Below are 27,033 nucleotides of genomic sequence, written 5' to 3' on the forward strand. Positions count from 1 at the left end.
ACAATCGCCCCCTCCTTGAACATTTTCTGGATCCGCCCTTGTGTAAAGCAATGGTATAAGGTACATAATCAGGGTCAATATTTGTGAGTAAAGTGTGGGCACTTTCGTATTGATTACATGATAAATTTACTCCCAAATACTTTGGATGGAGCATATGGGCGAGTAAATGATTATCAGTAACTGCTTGATTAAGCTCTTTGAGAATAGCTTTATTCAGTTATATTAAGTGTAAAATAAAAAAGTTCTTGAATTTTAGATTTTAATGAAATAAAACATATCTGTATTTATTTAAATATTTGATATATATTACACTTTATATTAAATGCAAACAAAATAATTATAAACAACAAACTGAAAAATTTGTTACTTACAATATTACAAGGCTAAAATTTCTAACACATAGCAATTTTAACTATGATAAATTTTACTTTGCTTTGGAAATGTCAGTCTTGTTATTTAACATATTTTTACACTAATTATTAAATAACTATTATATTAAGTTTTTGCAATGACGAAATGGAGTTATATTTTTCATTTTACTTAATTGCCTGTCATTAAGTAATTACTAGAGCTATTAAAAATGTTTTCTAGTTTTTGCCAGTTTCTGCCGGTTTTTACCGGTTATAACCAGTTTCTGCCACTGGCAGGGCAAAAACCAGTTTCTGCGGGCAAAAAGCCAACCCTGTTTACAAGTGATAATAAACATCCCTTGAAGCAGATAAAGTTTAGGAAATTCAGTGAAAAATAGGGAATTTTTTACCGCATTGTTTTAGTAAACAAATTTAAAACGAAGGAAAAGGAAATAAACATGTACCAAAATTACTTCTTCATATTTGTGTTGCACTCAGGGCTGGCAAGTTTCTGCCGGGACGGTTAAAACCACTGGTAGAAACCGGTTAAAACCGGCATGGCAAAAACCATTTTCTGCCACATTTTCGGCAGAAACTGGCAAAAACTCTCAAAATGACAAAAAAAAAAAAAAAAATTGACAGACAGTAGAAAATGCATGGAAAAAATAATTAATTGTTAACCAAAGCAGTTTAACTTATATTATCATCACAATTCAGAATCAAATGTTACATTGTTTGGACCCTGCAGTTTCTTCTTGGAAAGGGTGGTTCCAAAAATTTAAATAGTTTCTCAATTTAATATGCACGAATGAGAAACTTTAGAATATTCTTGCAACAGAAGAGCTAGCAGGCAATGCATCAAAGAACAAGCAATATTCATGAAACTTTCAAATTGTTTATTTTTTTAAACTGGTCCTTCATGTAGTAACTAGGGTAGTGGTAGAAATTCGACTGGAAAAATGAGTTTCGAGAAGTGGGGCCAATTTGTTTTGCAAAGCTGTGATATTACGTACAAAATCTAGATTAATATTGGGAAGTAAAATTTGACTTTCTTCTTGAAGCACATGATAATTTCAATCATAAGCAACTTAGATGAAGCTTATTTGCGAGCAAATTACAAACAGTAATGCCAGTTTAATTCTGCATGTCACTCCTCTATCCTAAGAACCCATATGATTTGCATCCTTTGTTAGATTAATCCAAATATTACGAGAATCAGCAATTGAAAAGTTCCCTTTCTGAACTAAATCAAGGGTACTAGCATAACATTTTATTTTTTACAATGAGGGAATGAAGTTTAATTTTTCAGTTTAAACAAATATCATTTAGTAATTACTTTAGTTTTTTTAAACAATTTTAAGTTTTTGCCAGTTTCTGCCGGTTTTAACCGGTTATAACCAGTTTCTGCCACTGGCACGGCAAAAACTAGTTTCTGCCGGCAGAAAGCCAACCCTGCTAGCAGCCGAGGGGACAGTCATGTTATCCGCATGGCCTTAATGGATCGTAGAGCCACGTCACAAGCCCTGAGTCAAGAAATGGGGTCATTTGCAAGACAACAAGGGTCTACACGAACAGTTTGGCGACGTTTACAGCAGAATTGACTGTCAGCTCTTAGACCATGGCTTCGGCTACAATTGACGCTGCATCACAGACAGCAGCGCCTTCAATGGTGTGATCAGCGACGAACCTGGGTGTACCAATAACAAGACGTCATTTTTTCTGATGAATACAGGTTCAGCTTATAACATCATGATAGTTGCATCCGTGTTTGGCAGCATCGTGGTGAACGCACACTTGCAACGTGCAATCGCCATCGTCATACTGGCCCATCCCCTGGTGTGATGGTATGGGGTGCCATTGGAAACACAGCTCGATCACCTCTTGTTCGCATTGACGGCAGTATGAACAGTCGGTGTTACATTTCTGATGTGTTACGACCCATGGCTCCTCTCTTTATTCGAGCCCTGAGAAACTCTACGTTTCAGCAGGATGATGCACGACCGCATGTGGCTGGTATTGTGCAGACTTTCCTTGATACGGAAAATGTTCGACTGATGCCCTGACCAGCACGTTCTCCAGATCTCTCACCAATAGAAAACGTCTGTTTAGTGGTTGCTGAACAACTGGCTCGTCAGCAAACGCCAGCCACTACGGTCGATGAACTGTGGCATCGTGTTGAAGCTGCATGGGTGTCTCTCCCTGTATATGTCATCCAATCTCCGTATGACTCAATGCCGAGGCGTACAAGCTCTGTCATTGATGCCTGAGGTAGTAGTTCTAGGTACTAATTTCTCAGGATCTGTTCACCCAAATTTCTTCGAAATTTGATCATTTGTTATTTCCAACATAATATATGTGTCCAAAAAATATCATTTTGTTATCTGCACTTCTTCCTGGTGTAGCAATTTCAATGGCCAGTAGTGTATAAAGATATGATAAATCTGCTATCGATGCAGTTCAATTACGAAAGTTAACTTGCACCGATTTTTACATCCTTGGTTTCGTTCATTAAATTAGGTTGATTGGCACAAGAGCCGTTATAAGCTATACTGGGCCAATTTTGCATTCTTGTATTAAGAAAAAAGAAGATTGTATTCAAGAAAAAAAAATCAATAAAACCTCTCCCACCGTAGCTAAAACATCGATGGGGTTGTTTCCTTCAGTCAAAAGTACTACTTTTAGTCACTGAAAGTGATAGAATAAGCAAAAATAATAACATGGACCCAGAAAATACTTTAATTTTCTTAACAGTTATTTTTTAATTAATGCTTTTAAATGTTCGATTTTTCAAACAAGGCGTGGTCTTTATGACGTCACAAATGATGTACTTTTGACACATCTGCTGTCTGCCGCGATTCCACACTATGATAATCACGAAGCGAATTAAATATTGCGCTGTTCGCTTGCTTTCAACCCTATCGTTGCCAGTATACGTGAGTGAAGAAGCAAATTAAATATTACTTTCTGCGAATGGCAACAGTGAATGGCAATTCATCATTTGTGATGTCATCTGCAGAAGCGTAAACAATGAAAGCGCACCGATTTAAGTAATTTTTTTTTAATGTTAAACTTGGTAAAACTATTTAAAAAATGGTCAGATCCTATATTTTTAAGCATGCTCTTTCAGAAAAAAATACTTTTCAAATTTTGGAACGACCCCGTTACCGAATTACAATTATAAGTAAGTCAGAGGGATTATGGAGAATTTTCTCATTAAAATAAAAATATTCCGAGGGCTGAATGGTCTTGCCCCTCGTGCGATCCCAGGGAAGCACCATCAAGGGCCGGTTGGTCCCCCCCCCCCCCCTCGGAATGTTGCCGAAATGAAATAAACGTGGAAAAATCGAAAACAAACTTTGTGATATTAACTTTCTTTGCTCTTAATAGGCCCAATTTAGATGATAAATTGATGCAAAATTTATCTTTCATTTTCATAGGGATGTATCAAACGCTTGCTCAGAGGCCATACAGCACACCTGCTAGTAACTCAGTTTTGCTGCCTTTGCTGCTTCTTTCCCTCGCAAGACAGAAGCATTCCCCAAGTACAGCAAGGACTATAAAAAAGGAATACGATTATGTCGTTGGTAAGATGAATGCTTTTCAGTTTTAAATCTGTTCTCAAATTATTAATTGCTAAAAGAAATTGTTATTTCTTGAAAATTCTCAATCCTATGTTTGCATATTTTCAATAATAGGCATGTTTGCATAATACACCAGGATGAGTCTATTGAGAAATATATGCTAAAAGTTTTTTTTTTTTTTTTCCAATGGCAAATTTTTTGCATAATCGTTAAAGATCCAGGGGGGGATCCCCCAGGGTGCACCACGAGGAGGTAGATCTACGTTGCACCCCATATATGCTAAAAGTAGAAGCAGTGAAACCCTCCATTCTTAACGTCAGGATCCCAAGTCACGTGACTGCATTTTCAAAAAAAGTATTAGAAGAAACCTGGTTTCTTTTGCTGGTTTCATGCAAAACGTGCCAACCATTCACCACAGTTCTTTCACGTGACTTGAGATCTTTGCCTCAGACTTTCTTTACCAATCGACACATTTCCACAGATTTCAGTAGCTCTCAAATCGTTTGCAGTTGCATATAAGCAGGGACGTGCACATAGATTTTGGGGCCAGTCACAAATGACTTTTCCGGGCCCCTTTCCATATTGTTTAACCCTATATTTCACGCCTAGTTTTAAAAGTATTAGGCCCCCTTCAGGCATGGGCCGGGGCCAACAGGTGTTTCTTCTTCCCTCTGTGAACGCCCCTGCATATTAAGTACTTGTTTTTTATGGCATTTAGTACAGCATTAATTTTTGTTTTATGGGGCTAACTCACAGTTTTATACTCGCCATAACTTCAGGGGGAAAAGTTAGATCTTTTCTATAAATGGATTTTAGTTCCTATAGTATTGTTACAAATCCTGTAAATAGTAATTATTGTAGTAACGTAACCTGTAAATAGTTTCCCGTAATGAATATACAACCCCTTTTCATATGGCTAAAGTATACGATCCCCCCCTATTTCCTTTTTGTTCATTGATAAAATTTGATAACGGTCTACTATTTTCCAGAAGCGTGTGGAATATTTGAGAAATTTCTTTTCGGTGTGTATATAAACCGTTACAATTGGCGCCCCACGTTGGGCGCCAATTGTAACGGATTCGGTGAGACTTCCAACTTTCTTGAAAGGATGACACAGTTCTTGACAAAAACACAGGAAATTTATTTACACTATGTACAGGAAATATCGTCAACAACTGCTAAATTATTCATCAGCAATTAAGCAATTATCACACAACACCGTAAACTCAACGTTTACGCCACGTATTTACTTCCAAATACGAAAACAACACAGCGAAATGTTACGCTGGATAAAGAGTGAGTTTCGATTGAGAATTTGTGCTGTGAGTGGATTAGCTCTGTTTATTGCGAGGCATTTCGCTGTGTTGTTTTCGTATTTGGAAGTAAATACGTGGCGTAACCGTTGAGTTTACGGTGTTGTGTGATAATTGCTTAATTGCTGATGAATAATTTAGCAGTTGTTGACGATATTTCCTGTACATAGTGTAAATAAATTTCCTGTGTTTTTGTCAAGAACTGTGTCATCCTTTCAAGAAAGTTGGAAGTCTCACCGAATCCGTTACAGTATATTATTTTGTCTATGAAAAATATGGAAAAAATTAAAAATGGTACGGCAACCCATGTTTGTCGAAATTCTGCGGAATGACCTGCAGTAGTTCCAAAAATATCGTTTTTTGAAATCGGGTTCAGCATTTCGGCTCCCCCTGTATTTTATGGTTATACATGAAAATCCCGTTGTAACGAATATCGATACAACAAAATATCCGTTTCATCAATATGAATGTTCAGTTCGATTTATTTGCCATTATATTGCTTGAACTTCATTTCAACGAAACTCCTGTTACAACGAATAAAATTTGCGATGCCTTGAAGTTCGTTGTAACGGGATTTCATTGTACTTGAAATCACTGTAAAGCAAAAGTAACATAAAAATCCTACTGACTTGAATACTGCAGAATGGTTGTAGAACAGCAGGCCTGTCGTTTAGAGAGGGGGTCGATAGCCCTTCCCCCTGATTTTGGGAAATGAACGTGCAAGTGGACGTGTTTTTTTTTTGCTATTTTTGGTATAATTTACATTGAGTGTACATCCCTTGTCCACCCCCCCCCCCTCTGGAAAAATTTAAATTTCCTTTATTTAACTAACACTACTTTGCTGAAAAGTTGCTGCTAAATTTGTGAGATTAAAAGCAACGAAGAAAATTCAAAGAAAATTGTGTGTATTACACTGCAGTAAATTAAAAACTAGCACCTTCCATTCCAACTTTTTCAAAATTGATTTGGTGCTGCCATCTCATAAGTAAAATAAGAAATAAAAATTATCCAGAGGTATAAGGTATTTTTCTTCAACTCGCTGGAACGATTTTTTAACACTAGAATGTCACAGGTGCGAGAAATCGCTGGGAAACTCTCGCCTCGTGGTTTCGACGAGAGCAAAACTGAAAAGGTTAAAAATGAGAACATGGAATCAGCTTGGAGTTCGCCTCACTATTGTTGGCACTCAGGAAATTACAAAAATAAATTACAGTAGACTCCCGGTTATCCACGGGCGGCTTATCCGTGGCCTTCCATACTTAAAAAAAAAAGAAAAAGAAAAAAAACGGTGGTGACTAATTAGATGTAGATAAATGCACGAATTTTAACTTAATAAACACAAAATCTATTTTTAAACATTCCCTTTTTTTTTTAAATCCTGCTGCCTTCCGTAGTTGAAACCTGCTTTTTAAATCTTCCCCACTCACTTTTCAGGTAACACTACTTATGCGCGCAAACGCATGACAGGACCAGTTTTCAAAGAAATCCCCTTTCCTTCCGTATGCGTTTTTAGTGTAACCTAGCTGGATGTGCAGCAAGTCATCTGTTTGCACGCTTTGATCGTGTATGTGTGTAATCCGTTTTGTAATAATGTTCGCTTCTTTTTTTCTTTTACATGCATTTTTTGCATACACTACTATCGTTTTAACTATAGTTTAAATGTATGAAAAGTGTTATTGGTCTTTTAATGCTATTGCATACACTGGCGTCCGTTTTCCCCTAATATGCGGATTATCCTCAAATTCGGTTATACGCGGTTACCGTGTCACCCTTCCGCGGATAACCGACAGTTTGCTGCATTTTATACATAATGTGGATCTATTAAGTTGATCTATGATCTTGAGATTATCTACCTCTCTTTGGGATAAGGTAATTGATGTTGAATCGGGTTACTCTCGCAGAAGGTTTGCAAAGTATTGCAACTCAAATTCGTGCCAAAGTGCATCCCTTTTTCACAATGCTTTCTAAAAAGAAGTGAACATTGTCAAGGTCATAAGTCTACGTAAAAGAGCCACACTATAATGCACGTCACTTGATTAATTGCAAGCGAACAACGATGCATCAAGAAGAAAACTTGTTTCGACAACTGCTTGATTTTAGCTAACCCGATTCCTTTTTTTTTTTAAATTGGTTTTGAAGTAAATTCCTCCTAATGCCAGCAATCGTTCAGTGGACTCGAGCCGGACTGGGTCCGCAAGAGGACACCAACCTTGGTCTCCAAAAGGCGCAAAAAAAAGGTGCAAAAAAAGGTGCAAAAAAAAGGTGCAAAAAAAATAAAAAATAAATAAATAAATAAATACGAAAATTAGAAAAAAGTTGTTAAAAAAAATGGCTCACAGGTTTCCGAGTTTAAAGAAAAGAAACAAAAAGCAAAGTGAAGGCGCACAAGTTTGTGAGTGCAAAAAAAAAAAAAAAAAAGTAAAAAAAGTGCACCAAAAACAAAATTAATTAAAAAATTTAAAACAAAATTTAAAAGGTGCTCATGCTTGAGGGGGCATAGGCGGGAGGGCGCATCAGCCCGAGGGCTGATTGGCCCTTTGAGCCAGTCCACCCCTGGGTGAACTATACCACAAATTTCCTTTACGAATTAAGTCAGCTATGGTATCTTCATCCAAGCTCCTTTTGAAGGGGTTTAATCACTCACACATTTATGTCCCCTTTCAGATACATTTCTGATCTCATTCACATTTCTCTACTTAGCTAATTTCTACCGATTTTTTTTTTTTTTTTTTTTGAGCAATCACGATTGCTTATTGTTCTCACTTGACTGTTTTGATGTCCTTTGATTTTATTTTCCCGCCAGCATCCTCTGCAGCATGACCGTCGACCGAGTCCTCACGATGCTGCTCCTATAGCGAAAGCCGTTTCCAGGTTGCATCCTTGCCCTACACACACGCGCATACATACACAGCTACACACACACGCACGCACACACACACAAACACATACATACACCTACACACACATACACAAACACATACACACAACTACCCACACATTCATGCCTGCACACAGACACAAACACACATGCCTACACACACATACACATACCCCCTACACACAAACACACATACCCCCCACACACAAACACACACGCATACATACACACACTCGTGATTGCGAAAAACATAATTTCAATTCAAAATGTCAAAATTCAAATTAATTTTTTTTTCTCACATTGAAGAGAGGAAAAAAAAAAGCTGTATATATATTAATTTGGTTGAAAAATTTTTTGAACCTGTGCGTTTTTAAAGTCAGCCCACCTCTTACAATGTATTACAGTTGGAGCCGGCTCCGCTGGATCCGTCGTTGCCAATCGTCTGTCCGAGATTCCCTGCATCAATGTGTTGCTGATAGAAGCAGGCTCGTCGCCCCCAGAATTGACTGATGTCCCAGCTTTTGCAAGAGAGTCCTGGTACACAAAGTACGATTGGGCCTATCTTACTAAACCACAAGCCTACACTGGCAATGGCCTTGTCAACAGAGTAAGCTTACAAGATTTTTTTTTTTTTTTTGGAATACATTTCGTCCGCATGTTCTACATAACATATACAGTCGAGCCTCCATATATCGAACTTCCACATATCGAAATTTTCTATATATCGAAATCGCAGCAAATTTCAGTGTTCATTACATAGAAAAACTGTTTCTATATATCGAAAAAATCTCGATATATCGAAATTATTTTTCGAGATATTCGAAGTTTTTTTCCGCTTTAGACTGTTTATCTGATGAAAAATGAAGGTTGGGGGAGAACATTATGTTCACTAAAGGTTGCTACGAAACTCATAAGGAATCTGAGGTTGAGGGGTGAGTATAGATAGGTCGTTGTTCCGTTCTGGAGTTCTTTAATTCCCTCGAGTTCATTTCAAATCTTAGTTGTAACCAGTAACACTAAAATCAGTTTCAAGTAATCCTTTTTGTCTGTTGATTATCATTCCTAGTCTTTTTAGCTTCAGTAAAAATCATTCAAGTTAAGTAGATTGATTTTTTACTTGTCTCTCGATTACATTGTCAGAACGAAAATCCCCTCATGTTGCGAATCAAGTTGAACTGCCGAAGAATGAAGATGTATGAAGGCACAAAAATGTAATTTCTGTTAATTTTTCAGTTATTAACTTTCGTTTAATCCGATGCTCGTATAAATTAGAAATTGGGTTTCATGCACGAAAATTAGCTTTGATTTTAATGTTTTAGAATATTTTTATGGTAAAATACGATCGTTTCTATATATCGAAATTTCTATATATCGAATTTTTTTCCGGCAATTTGCTACTTCGATATATGGAGGTCCGACAGTATATTTGAAGATTCATTCGGCTCCTTCCAGTTAAAATGGAGCTATAAGCCTCTGAGTACTGTCAGTTTAATTTCAACCACCCTGTATCCAGGGCCGTGCCGTCCCTATGTGCAAGGTCGTGCGCCGCACGACGGTGCCAGAGCCAAAAAAGGCGCTGAGCTCCACCAATCGAAAATGCTCCAAATAAGAGAAAAAATTTCCAAACAAAAAAAATTGAACTTTTGTTATATCTAATGGTGGTGATGGTGATGAAATTATACTGCTCATTGAAACAAACAATCCGTCTCGCTGTCTATCTAAAAGGAAAAATTATTGCCTTGTTGTGTCTAAACATGCTTTTCCAAAAGCGTAAAAATTTATTACACTGAAAGCATTGTGATACTACTTAATGCATGCATTAGCATTTTTCTTCCTAATGTGGAGCCGTGAATGCTATTTCGATAGTACATAAGGTTGAGCATACGAGGCGAATTTCTTTTATTTGCTGTTCTCCATTTTGATTTTTGTGGTGACTATGTATTAGAATTTGAGCAATATGTATTTTTGTGATTTTGAACTATTGTTCGTGGAATTCAACTGCTTCATGTTATCATACATAAAAAAATTGCGATAAGAACATTTGTATATTATTTACTTGTAAGTTCAAAACTTTCACAGGGTGGCCTGCCTGGGTGGTGGATGGCAGGCCCAGCCCCATCTCATTAAAAATCGTCTAAGATTTCGTTTTTAGGAACTAAATTTTGAAATTTTTCCCTCAGAGAACCATTCAGCCCTCCTCCAACATTATTAAAATCAGCTAAAATTTTGATTTTAGGACTTCAACTTGAAAATATTTACGGAAGAGAGTTACCGAGTCCCATCCCTTCTCCTTGTGTCATTAAAGGTGGTTTCCAATTGCATACAGTCGACTCCCGCTACAACGCGATCCGACTTACGCGAAATGGCTATAACGTGAGTTTTAAAGGAGCAACGAATTTTAGAGCTAAAGCGAATTCCTCGCTCTCAACACGAAAATATTTGGAAAGGAATCGTGATGCTAAGTTTCGGCTTTGTTATTCACTACTAAACAGTATTTCGTGAATGTACTTTCATCCTTTCAGCATCACTGACTGCGCAAGTTCCCACATACCGCACCATAAACATTGTATTGTTAGTGTGTATTGCATCACCACTCCTCGTTTTTCATTTATTTATTCTAAATATGAAAGGTGATGAAATATTGTGGCCACCTAGGCACGCTGTTTCATCTGAAGTTTGAAGACGGAAACAAAAAGCGAAAGTTTTTGCGACAGTTTAAGAAAAGGTAAAGATTTTTAATACTCTTGAACAACTAGAAAGTGGGTCGAAGGTAGCACGACACTTAGGTATAAGTGAATCTTTCATACGTATAATTAAAAGTCAAGAGAAGGCTATCCGTATAAGTCCAGACCTTAGCTTTAATATGAAACTCGCAGAGTAGTGTTTAAGCAAAATGCAAACAATATGAAATTGGAATCTGCTCTTGTATTGTAGATTATAGAGACTCTGAAAGAGGGGTGCTACCATAGATGTAAATGTTATAAAAGTAAATTCGAAGCAACTGTATTTAAAAATATATTAGAATGTCGATCAGAGATTGCGCAGCATAAATCATCATCTTCAATTTTTAAGTTATAAATGTAACTTATTGTATCTACTGTATAACTCTTACAGTGCAGCATTTCAAAGATGCACCTTTTTTAAAAATACGGTAAAAATTCAGCTCTTTATATAAGAAACGGTAATATATAGTTAAAAAATGGTCAAAAACAGTTTAAAAGGTGTTTAAAAAATTCTAGAATGATTGTGTATGTTAGTAAAAAAGGCATGTTCTCAACACTTTTCTGGGGAGGAATGATTAAATCTATCCATTTCCAAAACGTGAAACGTGATGAAAGGTGTCCTACAGTTCTTAGTCTTCAATTTCGAAAAATTTCCGCGCTAGAGTCACCGATCCCCCCCCCCCCCCCCCCCCCCCCACGCCGCCGAAAAAAATTATACTCTTAAGTTGCGCTTTGGGACTTCAAATTTAGAAACATTTGCGGTAGAGGGCTCCTGACTTACGCCCTCCCCAAAATCATTAAAGATAATCATCATTTTCGTTTTAAAGACTTTAATTTGAAGGGGGCGGGGCGAGAGAGAGAAATTCCTGAACTCATCATTTCCTTTAACATCATCAAATATGACCTACAAATGCGTTTGTAGGACTTCAGTTTCAAAAACGTTCCGGTCGAATTTCGAATCGCATTACTTCCCCTAAAATCGCCTTAGGTGGCCTAAAATTGCATTTTTAAAGCTTCAATCTCGGAAACAATTTCCTGGCAAGCATCCCCGAACTATTTCGAACATCATCGGAGAAAATAAAAAAGAATCCTTTGCCTAAAAGGGGGGGGGGGTACGATTTCGATTAAGTTCAGAAATGTGAGGTGGGTAGTAATCTCGAAGTTTGGCCTAGGGCGTAAATTGAAGTTCATCCGGCACTGGACATGACTATAATTATTCGAACCTCTCCCCCCCTCATGGGCGCCCATATGCAAAGTCGCAAGGGGGGGGCTCAAATATTTTCCCCGTGGTTTAGCTGGATATTTTCCCCGTAGAAAACAATTTCAGGGCAGATTAGAGTCATTAAAATTAGACATTTTTAATAACTTATTCATTAAAAGGGGTGGAGAAGAAATATTTTTACATTTGTGCAAAGAAAAAAGTACTAAAAGCAAGGAAGTTCTAATTTGAAAAGGGGGGCTCGAGCCCCCACTTGCCCCCTATACCCCCCCTCCTCCCTTTTCTTTAAATATTTGTGCATTAAATTTATAAAAAAAAAGACCCCTTTTAATTCTGTACTTCAGAATTATTAGTAACAGATTTTATGGTGAAATATCCTGTACATTAGTATACTTCAGTTAAGAAATAAAATCAGCACTCTGTTGTCATACTTTGATAGGCATAAAAGGTTGATTAATTTTCCTAGACATTAGAGATTAATTTTTTTGAGATGTTTAACTTTGATATATTTAAAATATTTCCTTTTTCCAAAACGCATTAGCAAATCAGAGGCGCTATTGAACTCAAAATAACTTCGAGACATGAAGAAAAAACGTACATTCTATTCCAAAACTTCATATTTATGCATTGTTTTTTAATAAATTAAATGCCGAAAGTATTTTTTCCCATTTTATATTTGTCTACAAAACCTCACTTCAGGTGTTAACTGTCTTTTTTTCCCGAACGCGACTGCGTAAAGACGCTCAAAAGATATTTGCACGACGGCGCCGATCAGGCTTGGCGCGGGCCTACCTGTATCTTAATCGTAAGAGGTACAGTCGACTCCCGCTACAACGCGATTCGACTCACGCGAAATGGCTCAAACTCGAATTTTTCACGAGAAACGAATTTTGTACTAATGCGAATTTTTCGCCCACAACACGAATTTTTATGGAAGGAAGTATCAGCTTCGTTATTGGCTACTAAATATTGATTTCGTGAATGTTATTACATCCCTTTAAGCATCACTGACAGCCAAAGTTCCCGCACCAAACTAGTCTAGTGCCTCAAATAACCACTCAGCATCCTTCGTTTATTTATTTTTTTCATTCTAAATATAAAAGTTGATGAAATATAATGGCACCTTAGTGTCACCTTCATCTAAAGTTTGTGAAGATGGGAAGAAAAAGATAGTTTCTAATAAAAAAATGTTTTTAAAAAAAGGCTAAGATTCTCGATATGCTTGAACAACTACAAAACGTCGACGGTAATGCGACAATAAGTATGAGTGAATCTTCCATACGTACAATAAAAAGTCAAAACAAAAAGATATCCGTAAAAGTTCAGAACTTAGTTTCAATATTGAAGCTTGCAGAGCAGTCTAGCAAAGTAAATAAAATGAAAATCGAAGCTGTTCTTCTATTGTGGATTAATAAAGAGATCAGGAAGAAGAGATGTTACCATAAATTCAAACGTTATAAAAGAAAAGGCGAAGCAAACATATTTAAAAATGTATTAGATAAGAATAACGATCTGATCATGGCGCATAAATCATCACTATCTTTATTTTTTTAAACTCTTAAATATTGTTATTGTATCTACTGTTCTATTATAGTGCATCATTTTAATTTTACTACATGCTATGCGTACCGTGTTGTTTTATTTTATGTCTTTCATTCCCATTGGGTCATTCATTTTGTTCATGTTAAAGTATTTCATGTTGAATAACATTTTTTTATTTTTTAAATACATTGAAAATTCAGTTCTTTATGCAAGAAACTGTAGTGTATGATTAAGGAATGCTTTAGAGCAGTTTGAGGGGTGTTTTTAAGTGTTTAAAAGTACTTGGTATGCTTTAAAACATTTGTATGCATACTTTGTTCCACAACGCGAAATTTCGACTTACGCGAGGAGTCTTGGAACTCATCCCTCGCGTAAGTCGGGACTTGACTGTATATACCAAAATAAAGATCCGTTTAGTCTAAGCCCTTGGAAAGAGGTTTTCATTGACAGCATTTCTAGTTTACTTTTGCTCATAATCGTCGTTCACATCAATACATTTCTGTAATCCAGTTCGGACTTCTTTTACCACTCTGCATCGACCAAGTGAACCAAAACACTTGGTTCACGTGTCCGTTAGTTCGACTCCTTGAACCAATTTTCTTTTATGTACTGATAAGGAGGCTTGTTTTTATAGCCTCGAAACAGCTGTTTGCTGAGTTTTTAACTCTTTTTGATTCATTTTATTTGTACTGTTATACACGCTGTCGCATTTTATTCACTTTCATGACATCTTTGAAAATAACATTAGCTTTTCTTTTTGCAGATTCGTTTTACTGTCGTTAAAAAAACAATTTGCTTTTTCGAGAAATACATTTTTTTAAATAATTACAATAATGAGAATTGCATTTGTTCGTCAAACAGCAAGTGGTGTATCCCAGAGGGAAAATGTTGGGAGGTTGCAGTACGATGAACCATATGATGTACGTCAGAGGAAATCGTCACAATTACGACAACTGGTCCAAGCTTGGAGCCAAGGGCTGGAGTTACCAAGAAGTGCTTCCATACTTCAAGAAACTGGAGGATAACAGAGATCCAGACATCGTAGCAAATGGTAATTTTCTTCATACTCACTTTTGCATTTTTCAAACTTAGAACGAACTTTAAAACTGGAATGTAATAAAAATCCAAATTTTTGATCTAATGGAAAATATCGCAATTAAAACATGTGGTCAGATGTGGTTCTGGGAAACAGATTTTCAATGTTTCAACTTTAGAAACCTCTCTTTCTTTCGGATGAACTGAGACGCAAAAATTTGTACATTTGTGCTTAATTTAAATCTTAATATTGTCTCCCTTTAAATTGAAGTATATACACAGGGCAGGGGCGGCAAATAAGGGGTGCGAGAGGGGGCGGTTGCACCCCCAAATTTGTCACTAAGAATAATATAAAATGGTAAAATTCAATTTAGATAACTTAGAAAATCATTTGCCTGAATTTTCAGAACAGAAAAATCTGATGGAGGATAAGTGTTTGCCTTAACTAAAGAAGTAATCTCTTCATATGGGTTAAATATTTCAAAATTGAGTGATCTATGTTATGATGGTGCATTTTGTATGAGATACCCGTACAGTGTAGAGACTGTGCAATTTTTACGCGTAAATTCCATGTCATTTTACATAAATTTTTATGCTCATATTATAACTTAATGTTCAGCTAGTAAGTGTTCATTGATGCCATGTACTAGAAACACATTTTGGCAACTCGGTGTATCATATGCTTTCATGGAAACTTTTTGTAAAGATATGCTTTTTTTGAAAAACATCTCACATCAAAAAATACTTTCACATCAACAACTGTATCTTGAGGCTCTTGACTTGACAATCTCTGAGTGACACAAGATGATCTTCAAGAGTTATAAAAGCCCCCTGGAAGAATTACTGGAAAGCGACCTTTTCATTGATAAAAAATTTGATGTCATTTTAATATGTATGCCTTCGTCTGAATTTTTTGTTTACTTTATTTATACTGCGGAGCGTTTTTTTTTGATAAATGCTACACTCTATCATAAAAATTTTAATTCGCTAATCTTAATTCTTGGATTGACAATTGAAACTCTTAGTAATTTTCGCATTAATGCATATTTGAACCAGGTTTGGAACTTTGTGACAGAACTTTTCGTAACAGTTTTTAATGTATGCCAATGTGGAAGAGGTGACAAAACCCAGATGAAGTTTTAGTCAAAATATTAAATCAATATTTTGAATAAACTGATCAATTCAGTTTCTCAAGAAATTGAGACAGGATTTAATGAGATATATTTATTATTGGTCTTAACTTCAATATTATGTAGGTCGGTTATAGAAAGCGAAAAAGAAAATATTACACTTATAAGTAATAGCATGAGGGAAGAGGAATTGTTTTGTGAATTGTGACTATACTTTTTAACGACACAAAATAAATACTAGCCTATTTAAAAAGCTTTCTTGGTTATTTTAAAGAGAGGAATCTAAAGGAAATGTGCTTTTTTTGACATAACTTTCTTGCTTCCATTGTTTTTTTGACTGTTTTAATCAGGTCAGTCATTTGAAAGATGATTTTCGTGATTAAATTGAAAAACCGACGTAAATAAAGCACAAATTTACACGAAAATACAGCATATAGCTATTTCAATGTTACAATAATGAAGCCTCTTCATCGGTGTAAAAAACTACGCACACAACCAGAAAGTTGTAGGAGAACTGAACGTCAACCAATTTTGACTTGCGTGTCTCAGGAGGTTAGAGAATTGCCTTCGAAGCGCAATGAGGCAAAGCAAGACCTTCCTCTTTAGCTATACTGGCAATAAATTAAGTCATTGGATATTGATTAACTATAGTTGCAAAATTTTCTGTTTTTCCTGACTCCAAAAAAAGCAGATTAAAACTTTACTAAAAAATAAAAACTAGTACCGAGATATTTTATGAGATAACTTATAACAAAATAAATTTAAAGCTTCGGTCGAAAAAATTTTAATTGTTCTTTACAAACCTAATTATTCTTACCATTAAAACCATTTAATTATCAGTTCTTGTTAACCAATATGTATTTTATACCGTTCTGAGGAAATTCATGTTCAAGAAACTCGACCCCCCAAACGAAATGCTGAAATGCCGCCCCTGACACAGGGTGTTCCGTTTTAACCTGCAAGACCTTTATTTTCGCAAATGTTAGTCCTAGATGCGTTCTTCCAATTACAAAGATGTTCAAAATCAGATGCAGAGTTAAGATATTGAAAGTTTGAAGTGAAAATAAAAATAAGTCAAAAAATACAAAATTTAAGTTTTTATATGGGCCCTAGATCCCCTAACTAATACTCAGAGAAATAATCTCCATTGAAAACTATTACTGACCCAAAAAACTTGACACTTGTGCGATCAAAACTCAAGGAGATATTCTATTTCAAAGTTTTAAGGGACCATGCAGAAGATGAGATTGGAACTTATCGCCCTTTCAGAAGAATGACAGGTTGTCTAAGTAAGAAAAACAAGGTATTTATATTTTTCATTGCTATTCAAAAATAAATGCAAAGGTTATGCCTTAATACGCAAAAACACACTACAAAACCTCGAACAATTTGAGAAAAAACGCTCTGTGCACACGTATCATTTTAAACACTTGTCAACCGCTATATTTTCCCCCAAAAGGTGCTATTGACGGCGAGTGAAAAGTGGTCTAAGTCACAAAACGCTGCGTTTCATTTCTCGGTGAATATTGGTCGTACTAATTTCAAACTTCTTTTGTTGGAATTATTTTTTAATGGAAATAATTTCTCTAAATATGAGTTAGGGGACCTGGGACCAGTATAAAAAGTTAAATTTTGTATTTTTTGACCTATTTTTATTTTTACTTCAAACTTTCAATATCTTAACCCTGCATCTGATTTCGAACATTTTTGCAATTGGAAGTATACATCTAGGACTAACGGTTGCGAAAATAAAGGTTTTGCAGGTTAAAGCGGAACACCCTGTGTATATATATATATATATATATATATATATATATATATATATATATATATATATATATGTATATATATATATATATATATATATATATATATATATATATATATATATATATATATATATATATATATTGTTACAAATTCTGTAAATAGTAATTATTGTAGTAACGTAACCTGTAAATAGTTTCCCGTAATGAATATACAACCCCTATACATTCGGCTAAAGTATGCGATCCCCCCCCCTTTTTTTTTTTTTTTTTTTTTTTTTTTTTTTTGTTCATTGATAAAATTTGATAACGGTCTACTATTTTCAAGAAGCGTTTTAGTACAGTAAAATTAGGCCAAAAAATGGCCAAACCCAAACATCCAAAAAAAAAAGGTGAAACCTGTTGCAAATTACTTCTTACCCTTCCAGCAAGAAGGGGTAAAAAGTCCCAGCACTTTGCGCGTCGGGTTTTGGGGGGAAGGGGGGGGGGGGCGAAATAATCCTCTATTTAAATGAAAATAATTTCTATTACTTAAAAAAAAATCTCAAACCTCGCAGAAACCACTCTATAATAGTAAAATAATAAATTCTCACAGAAAAAAATTCTAAATAAGAGGGGTGCACAGGTGGGGGGGCGGGGAATGGGGGGGGGGTTCATGGAGCAGCTTTGCGTCATTGGAATTTTTAAGGCAGTTTTTTCAAGGGGTATTTCTTTCTTTTTTGAGGGCTTTTATTCTGGATGGATTCTCCGTCACACTTAAGGGGTGCGCCATCGCTTTTTTATGGGGGGGGGACCCTGAATTTACATTCTAAAATCAACAATTGCAGTGAAGTTCACAAACAATTTTCCCTGATTTAAACTTTTCCGAAGTACAAAGTGCCACACAATGATATGGTAATGTCGGAATGATAATTCTAAAAGATCTAAGCGAGCTCAGTCACCAAATTATTTGTGACTGGAGTTATTAAACTGTTTAGAGCGCTGGAAAACAAAATTCCTGTGCAGCATAAAAAAAGTCCAAATTGACCAAAGTTTCCCTACTTCTTCTTGATTAACAAACTTCAACTATTCTACAATCTTTTTGCCATCACTGTAAGGGGGGACGAACCGAAATTGCCAATAGTGAAATGGGCAATGCTGCAATTCTGCACCCTCTAAGTCGGTGGGGGTTCTCATTCGCAAACACCGAGCTACCTCTCTTTTACGCAGCTGGTTATGTGAATTATGCTAAATATGCGGATATATTCTTTCAACCCTATCTCAAATTTTTGAGTACATTATGCGATAAAAAAAAATTGATCACATCAAACATCAGCTAAAACATCAGCTATCCAACGATCTAACGCAGTGAAAAATTCAGGTGGTCTAGAACCTGTAGTGATTCAACGATAGAACAAATCTTGATGAGAGCAATGAGCAATACAACAATAGAATGCTAAATATTTACACCTTTTTAGCTCCCAGTTTGGAAATCACAATCCGTTTCTAAAGACCCCAGAAGTTTCTTCCCTCTTAAGTTTGTAGTGGTATTGCTCGCTGATGATAAGGTGAGTTGCGATGAGACCTTTAACGTTCGGGTATAACATCAAAGGATATTGAAGGCAAACAATTTTGTGGCATTTTTTTGTAAAGGAGGTAAACAGTTATGTCTTTAGCTTCTGTTACGAGAGTAGTTACTATCTGTAAAGATGTGTAAGCCCAAACCATCTTTTACACCGAATGGTATGAACAGTAAAGATGGAATAACAAATTGTTAAAAAACTTCTGGTACGAGTTATGCGCTGATCCTCCATCAGTATTCGATGAATCTGGTTTCAGAAGGAAAGAAATCTTGTATCGTTAAAGTGCTATTATCTGAAGCAAAAGGTTCATCCACCATCACTGGTCGAACAGCTGGTGTGATATATGAGGCAGTGAGAAGCAAAGGGATGTAAGTGGACATTTTCAAGTTTTGAATAAAACGCGTTTTAAGATAAGATCCTAGGTAGGCTTTCATTGATTTTCTTTTCTAAATCATGCTGTATAGAAGCAACTACCAGGTCTACTAGTATCATCTCTTGCCTCAAGATAGAGGAAAGGTTCACCAACCATTTGTACTGGTTATCTCCAAATTTTTAATTTTGCCACTTGCATCCCTTTGCTTCTCACTGCCTCATATGTAATAGATGGAAGATACCTGCTTGATCATATTTTTGGTAATGATCTGTAAGCTTCAAGGAAATATGCCAGCAATGCAATGTATAGGTAATATGTAAGTATGGGAAAGTTAGTGTCATTTTTGATGGGTGCAAAGAAAGCACCACAGAAATGTAATCTGCGTCCTATTACAACAGTCAAGCCTTCTGCTCTAGAAGACTTTCTGCGTCTCAAATCTTGTGCTTGCTCTGAGGAGTTCATTGGATATAGTGAATGTTTGAAAAGTCTGAAAGTGGACTGAAGTGCTCAATTATATGCACAAACTGTGTTAGACATAGCTGCAACAATAACGATTTTGCTGAGGATCTAGATTCCAAAAAACATCTTGATAACGAAGACTTTTTGTTACAAGCTTAGGAGAAATCATTTGAAAAAAAAAAAAAAAGTTCAGCGTAACTTTTTTGGCCATTTAATCAAATGTGCACCATTAGAGGGGGTGAGGGGGAAGGATAATATTTTAGTATATAATTTCGTTTTGGGAGGTAAGCTACTGTTCTTATGGGGTGGACAGTCCTGATTTAATGCATTTTTGATTTGCATGAAATAATACTTCTACTTGAAATAAGGGGGGGGGGGGTGAGGATTTATTTTATTTGGCGGAGGGGGAGGGGTGCTGTAGTTTTGAGAGGAGGTGCACCATCGATCTTGGAAGATGGACACACTCGATTTCTAACTTTAACTTAGCATAAAATAATGTTTCCATATGAAATGTATGGAGGGAGGTTTGGGGGTACTGCTTCGTTTTACGGGGATGGGGGGGGGGGCTCTGTAGCATTGGTGGGTTATGTCATCCCTCTTGGGGGTCAAAAACCTTTAATTTCATGCTTTTAAGTTTAACAAAACATAATATTCTCTCTTTAAATTTACTCAAAAAATTCTGGAAAAATACTCAAAACAGCAATTTTTAGATGCCCCCCATTCCAAAACCCGACGCACAATGGGGTGGGACTTTTTACCTGTTCTTATTGAGAGGGTAATAAACAATTTGCACCAGGTTTAGCTTTTTTTTTTTTGGATGTTTGGGTTCGACCCCTATTTTTACTGTACTATTTGGAATCTTGTGGAATATTTGAGAGATTTCTTTCGATGTTCATAAAAGCGTCCCGCGTGATAAAAAGTTAGTTTCGATTGAGAATTTGTACTGAGAGTATTAGCTCTGTTTATTGCGAGGCATTTCGCTGTGTTGTTTTCGTATTTGGAAGTAAATACGTGTGTAGCCGTTGAGTTTACGGTGTTGAGTGATACTTGTTTAATTGCTGATGATTAATTTAGCAGTTGTTAACGATTTCTCCTGTACATAGTGTAAATAAAGCTCCTGTGTTTTTATCAAGAACTGTGTCGTCCTTTCAAGAAAGTTGGAAGTCAAGCCGGATCCGTTACAATATATATATATACATATATATATATATATATATATATATATATATATATATATATATATATATATATATATATATATATATATATATATATATATATATATATATATATATATATATATATATATATATATATATATATATATATATATATATATACTAGCAAAAATACCCGGCGTTGCCTGGGTTAGCAATAATTATGAGAAACAATCGTTACTTGCATTTGTTTTCTGTTTTAAGTGAAAGAACTTAAAACACACCTTTTTGACGTGATTTAAAATCTAGCTTCTTCCTTACTCATAAAATTAAAGTAGCAGTAAGTAAAAAGAGCAAAGTAGTATTCATTTAGAAACGAAAACACGAAATTTAAGCGTATACAAATTTGAAGAATTTCGAAATATGAAATTAAACTTCACATGTTTAAAAAGATTTATCAGTTAATACTTATTTTTTTTTTTACATTGAGTCTTACCTTCTCTGTATGTCTATTGAAGAACGAACTGTTTAAAAAAATGTAGCCGCGCGCCCGTGATCCCCTTCAACTTGCTTTAGTTATTTTGGAAAATTTAAATTATTGTGGGTTCTTGGTGCGATTTAAAATATTACCGAATTTGCGAAAATCGTTTTTGGATACCTTGGATAATGCTCCCCCTCCTTACTTTGTAAAACGGTATGTTACTAATTTTTGTTAAAGAGATATTGTCGCCATATGCTAAAATACTTTTGGTCAGCATAAAATGGCGCTAAACAATTTCATCCGTAATGTTTCTAAAATAAGTAGTAAAATTTGGCGTTGGTTTGAATTTGTGCACAAAGTCACATTAATGGAAGTTTTTGTGCTGTTTATGGATTTGCTTAATTTAGTTGCTGGATTATTTTACAGTAAAAAAAGTTTTTAAAGATTCTTTGATTGGCGATATTTTGTTTACATTCTGAAAGCTGACAAACATTATTACATAGTCTTTGACTTCAAAAACCACGACAGTTGAAAAAACTGCCAAATGCATCCGCTACTGAAATCTTTCTACATAAATTTTGGCGAGGTTTCTGCTGTTAGATTGGATAATGATTAAGTGTCCAATCAGCACAAATAATTATAAAAAAACCGTTAATTACATTTAAGTTCCGTTTAAATGGAAAATGATTAGCTAAATTCATTTATTTTTAGCCAATCTTGTGGAAAAACGTTACTTTAAGATTTGACTTGAGAAAAGCCTCAAACAGTCAGACGAAACACAAAAATATTCAACAGTTCTAGCTATGAACTTGGAGTTGAGATGATACATTAAATAATGAATTGGGTTGAGGAAAGCCTTCGAACATGGAACAAAAAAAGCTCATAACTCGTTTTTCATACAACTTAGAACTTTCTAACAGATGCCATCTTCAGCAGAAAAATAAGCGCTTTCGATGGACACATAATTTTAATATGTGCACGTATTTTTTCACAGTCATATTGGGGCATTTATGCGAAAATTTGGACAAATTAGAATAAAAAAGGAACTATCAATCGGATTTTTTTCGAACTGGTCTACAAACCTCCCTAGTACCAAAAAGAACAATCGGTGAAAGTTTCAGCCAAATCTGCCGGGTAGTTTCTGAGATCTTAGGGAACAAATTTACCAAACTCCATTTTTATATATATAGATATATATATATATATAGTATATGTATACGCTCAGGACCATTGAAAATAGCGCCCCAAGAAAGAAGAAAGGTACAATCGCGAAATTTTGCATATAAGAAGAGTGACATCTGATGTGCAAATGATCCAAGTTTGATGTCAATGCGCATGACCGTTTACCCTAAAGTATCGGTTTAATCGGGAAAAAGGTGCCGTATAAACCAATGGATAATTTAAGATTTATAAACGTTACGATTACATCCGTATTGTCGGAGAACCTTAATGAGTGAAGGATGCCAGATACACGAGTTAGAAAGCATTTCTCACAGTTAAGCGAGTTTGAAAGAGGTTTGAACATCGGCATGGGGCCGTGGTAGACCGATCGGTAGAGTGTCGGATTCGGGGCCGGAGGGTCCTGAGTTCGAACCTCGATGGTCGAAGACCCACCGTCGTCATTAAAGGGGACTGGGCGACGTTAAATATGCTCGTGGTCTCAATGTCCTCCAAGTGAAACGATACCTCTGGGGGTGCTAGCACCAGGTAGCTATTAGCTCCTGGACTAGTTCTAAATTCTCATTAACTGCTCGATCCGGTAATGGTGCTGCCATCTATCGGTATATAAAACAATGGAGGCAAGGCACTTAGTATGCAGTCTTCGACATAAATACAGTTGTGGTCAGTTGTGACTCTGAATAGGAATAGGAATAGGAACATCGGCATGAAAATTGCAGGTTGATCGACGAGCCGTGTTGCTGCCCAGGTGAATCATTCTGAGTGGTAAGTTAGAAACTGTTGGAGGCAGTCGACACGAGATGGTACCCACGTGCAAAAAGCCGGGTCTGGAGTGACAAGGAAGACCACGAGGAGAGAGGATGGAAGGATCGTGCGCCAAGCGCTCGTGGATCCCACAGTGACTCGTTTCAACATGCATGCAGACGTAGGGGTAGCAGTTGTTCCCCGAACCATTTCTAAACATTTGCGAAAGTAAATCTGCAGTCCAAGCGCCCTTTTCGTGTACTCCCTTTATCACCAAATCATGGCAACTCCGTCTGCAATGGTGCGAAGCCAGAGCGATGTGGGATGTCATTGATTAGCAAAAGGTGGTGCCCAGTGATGAATCCCGATTCGTTTCGGGGTCAGATGGTATCCGCGCACGGATGTGGAGGCACCCTGGAGAAAGGTGCCACTCCACCCTTTCTATCGCACGACACACTGCCCGTACAGCTGTCATAGTGGTCTGGGAGGCTATAGCCTATGATAGCCGGTCCACTCTAGTTGTGGTACGTGGAGCCTTAACGGGCCAGCGTTATATTAATGACATTTCGCAACCACATCTAGGACCTTTCCTAAATGGCCTCTCAGGAGCAATTTTCCAGCAAGATAATGTTCGCTCGCATACAGCTAGAGTTGCTCAAGACTTCTAGCGTCCTTTTGATACTCTTCCATGGCCAGCCCGCTCCCCCGACTTGTCTCCTATAGAGCACGTATGGGATCACCTGAAATGCCAGATGTTACCGTGCTACTCTGTGCAAGATTTAGAACTGGCTGTTCAAAATTTGGGGGTCCATCTGCCTCAGGACAACATCAGACGCTTTATGAGCTCAATGTCGGACCGTATTGCGATATGTATTGCAGCAAAAGGGGGTCCAACGCGCTATTAAAGTAGCACTGTATTTATCTCATTTCTTAGCCTGTATTTGTTTAATTGTCTAGATTTTGGGATCAAGTGTATCCCTCATCTGTATTATTCTGTACATTAAATTTCACTTCAATCCAATGCTTCCTTCTTGGGACGCTATTTTCAATATTCCTGAGTGTATATATAATTTGATTGATGTGGCCCGTCAACCCTTTCATGGTAAAAATTTAGCCCGTTCGAATTTAACGGTTGAAGACCTCCAAAGTACACAAGCAGTTTACAAACTCAAGAATCGTTTCCCACTACCCACCGAAACTCGCTAAAATTGGCGACATTTCTTAAATTTTCGACACACTAAAAATACCATATATTTCGATAACGGGGACTCTAGGGCAATAATTTATGCATCTAGACACATTTTTTACTACTCTCTTTCAAAAGCTACTTATTAAAACTTTTTTCATTATTGCGTTTTGTCGTATGGTATCCTAATTAGATACTTTAGCTTAAAACTAAGACGATCTTTAATAACGTACTGAGTTTTTATGATCTGATACTTCTTGGTATTAAGGTGTCCAAAAACTCGAGCATTAAACACTGATGTTTGTATAAACTGTTTAGGTTATCACAATGTTGGAGGTCCAATTACTGCAATGCGGCCTGACTACACAACGGAGACCAAGCCACCTATGCTACAATCAGCAGAAAACGTGGGTTATCAAAGCGTAGATTCCAATGGACCAGTTCAAACAGGTGACAAATAAATCTCAAGTCTTTTATTTGCTTTCCAGATGAATCTCTAGCAATAAGTTAATCAAATTCTTAATCCTCACTTTGGGGAGTCGAAAATAAAGGAGGGAGAAATTGATTAGTATTTTCCAAAAATTCACTACATTTGTAAGTGATTTCCTTCGTACTTATTTCAGCTAGAATAAAAATATGAAAAGTTTTTTCATCAAAGTTCACGATCTTCAACTTATTAGTTCATCTTTATGCTCGCAGCAGATTTTTTTTTTTTTTTTTTTTTGCAAGGATTCTTCAGAAAACTGAAGAGACTAACCCCTCCAACCAGTGGCGTAGCCACCTGGGGGTCCAGGGGGGTCTGGACCGCCTCCAAAACGATTAAGTGTAAATATATGATTGAAGAAAAAAATGCCTTGTGTTGAAAACAAGCATTTTACTCAAGTAAAAAAATGGAACAAGAAAACCTATGCACAGGGGCGGACTGGCTGACTTTGGCTCAGCCGGCCAAAAGAATATTTTGGCCCACTTCTGTAAATTGGTCGAGCAAAGACATTAAACTACCACTAGTTAATATTTTTCTTTAAGTTCCTAAATCAAGATTTAAAGCTCTAAAATAGAAAATTGTTAAACGTAAAATATAGCTAACACTGAGACATATTTTATGTGCTTTGAAAGGATGCTTATGGTTATAAGCCTGAAAAGGCACATCTTTAGGCTTCTATACTGTCAACTTAGGAAGGACACGAGGAAAGAAATGAGGAACCAGGTAAATCCCCCATGGAATTTTTTTGAAATTGGTTGATCTATATAGGCCTAAGAAAAGAATCGGGACACAGGGTTCTAGTTCCCTTCCGAGCGATATTTTCCAAGTTGATGTCAAAAAACCCAATTTTACAATTTTCGGTAGCGTTAAAGTAGAGGAAAACAAGGGGTTCCCCCACATTTTTTTTTTTTTTTCAAAATTGAAATCTATTTTAGTCTATCTTTGTTTACAATAGAATGTCGGGTGCTCTTCCCAGATATTCTTCGAAATGGGAAGTTTTAGAAATGCAATTTTAGGCTACCCTTAGTAAAATTAATGGAACAGCATAGGGAGCTCTCTGCAAAAACGTTTAGGGTTTGAACTATTAAAAAATGCAAAACTAACTTTGGTCACGTTTGAGAGAATAGGAGGGTCAGTGATGTCATTTGGAAGCATTTAAAAACTGAAGTATACTTGACCCAATTTTAAACTACATTTCGTTACTATAGGGAATCTGGCGACTCTTCTTCGAAATTTTCCGACAATGAAATTTAAAAAATATAAGCTTATAATATGTTTGGAAACATTGAAAGGAAAAGAGAAAGGTTTCCCCCAAGATTTTTTCAGAAGGGCACCGTGCCCTTCCGCTTTTAAGCTAACCTTCGACCCCTGTCCTTGAAACGTCATTCTTTCGTTTCAATCATTTATCCACAAGAATCTGATTAGAATATATATGAATTTTGCATGTACCTAGTATACCAAAAAGAAAAAGAAGCACCTTTTTTGTTCAACTAAACTTCTCTACCATTTTATCCCTTTTATCTGAAAGCGCACTGCCCCTTTTTTGGTCTGGAGGAAACACATTTTCTATCTGGGCCTTTTTTTTTTTTTTCTGAAACTGAAATCAATTTTTGGCTATAGTGCAAACAAAAGGGTTACGAAGCTCTCCCATGAAAATTTCTATAAGTGAAATTCTAAGCTATCATTAGTGACTTTAAGAGGACCTAAGGTTCGAAGACTTTGCCTGGCAATTTTTCGATATTTAAGGGGATCCAGAAAACAAAATGTGTCAAATTTTGCATTTTTTAAAAAAATCATTTAAAAAACTTCTCCGTCTTTTTCTGCTTAAAAGGATGTTTGAATCTTGTTTCTATCTTAATTAGAACGAAATA

General features: G+C 36.2%; 1 protein-coding gene across 1 annotated transcript in view; it reads left to right on the forward strand.

Moving 5' to 3' along the window:
- Positions 1-3,789: 3,789 nt before the first annotated feature.
- The window catches only part of LOC129225050 (glucose dehydrogenase [FAD, quinone]-like), a 78,685-nt gene continuing 55,441 nt past the window's right edge, over positions 3,790-27,033 (forward strand). Inside the window, exons 1-4 of the mRNA XM_054859596.1 lie at positions 3,790-3,934; positions 8,527-8,729; positions 14,468-14,657; positions 24,997-25,128. Coding sequence (XP_054715571.1) covers positions 3,790-3,934; positions 8,527-8,729; positions 14,468-14,657; positions 24,997-25,128 — 670 coding nt within the window. The remainder of the gene's footprint in view (positions 3,935-8,526; positions 8,730-14,467; positions 14,658-24,996; positions 25,129-27,033) is intronic.

Source organism: Uloborus diversus, chromosome 6, assembly GCF_026930045.1.
Source record: "Uloborus diversus isolate 005 chromosome 6, Udiv.v.3.1, whole genome shotgun sequence".
NCBI classification, from domain to species: domain Eukaryota; kingdom Metazoa; phylum Arthropoda; class Arachnida; order Araneae; family Uloboridae; genus Uloborus; species Uloborus diversus.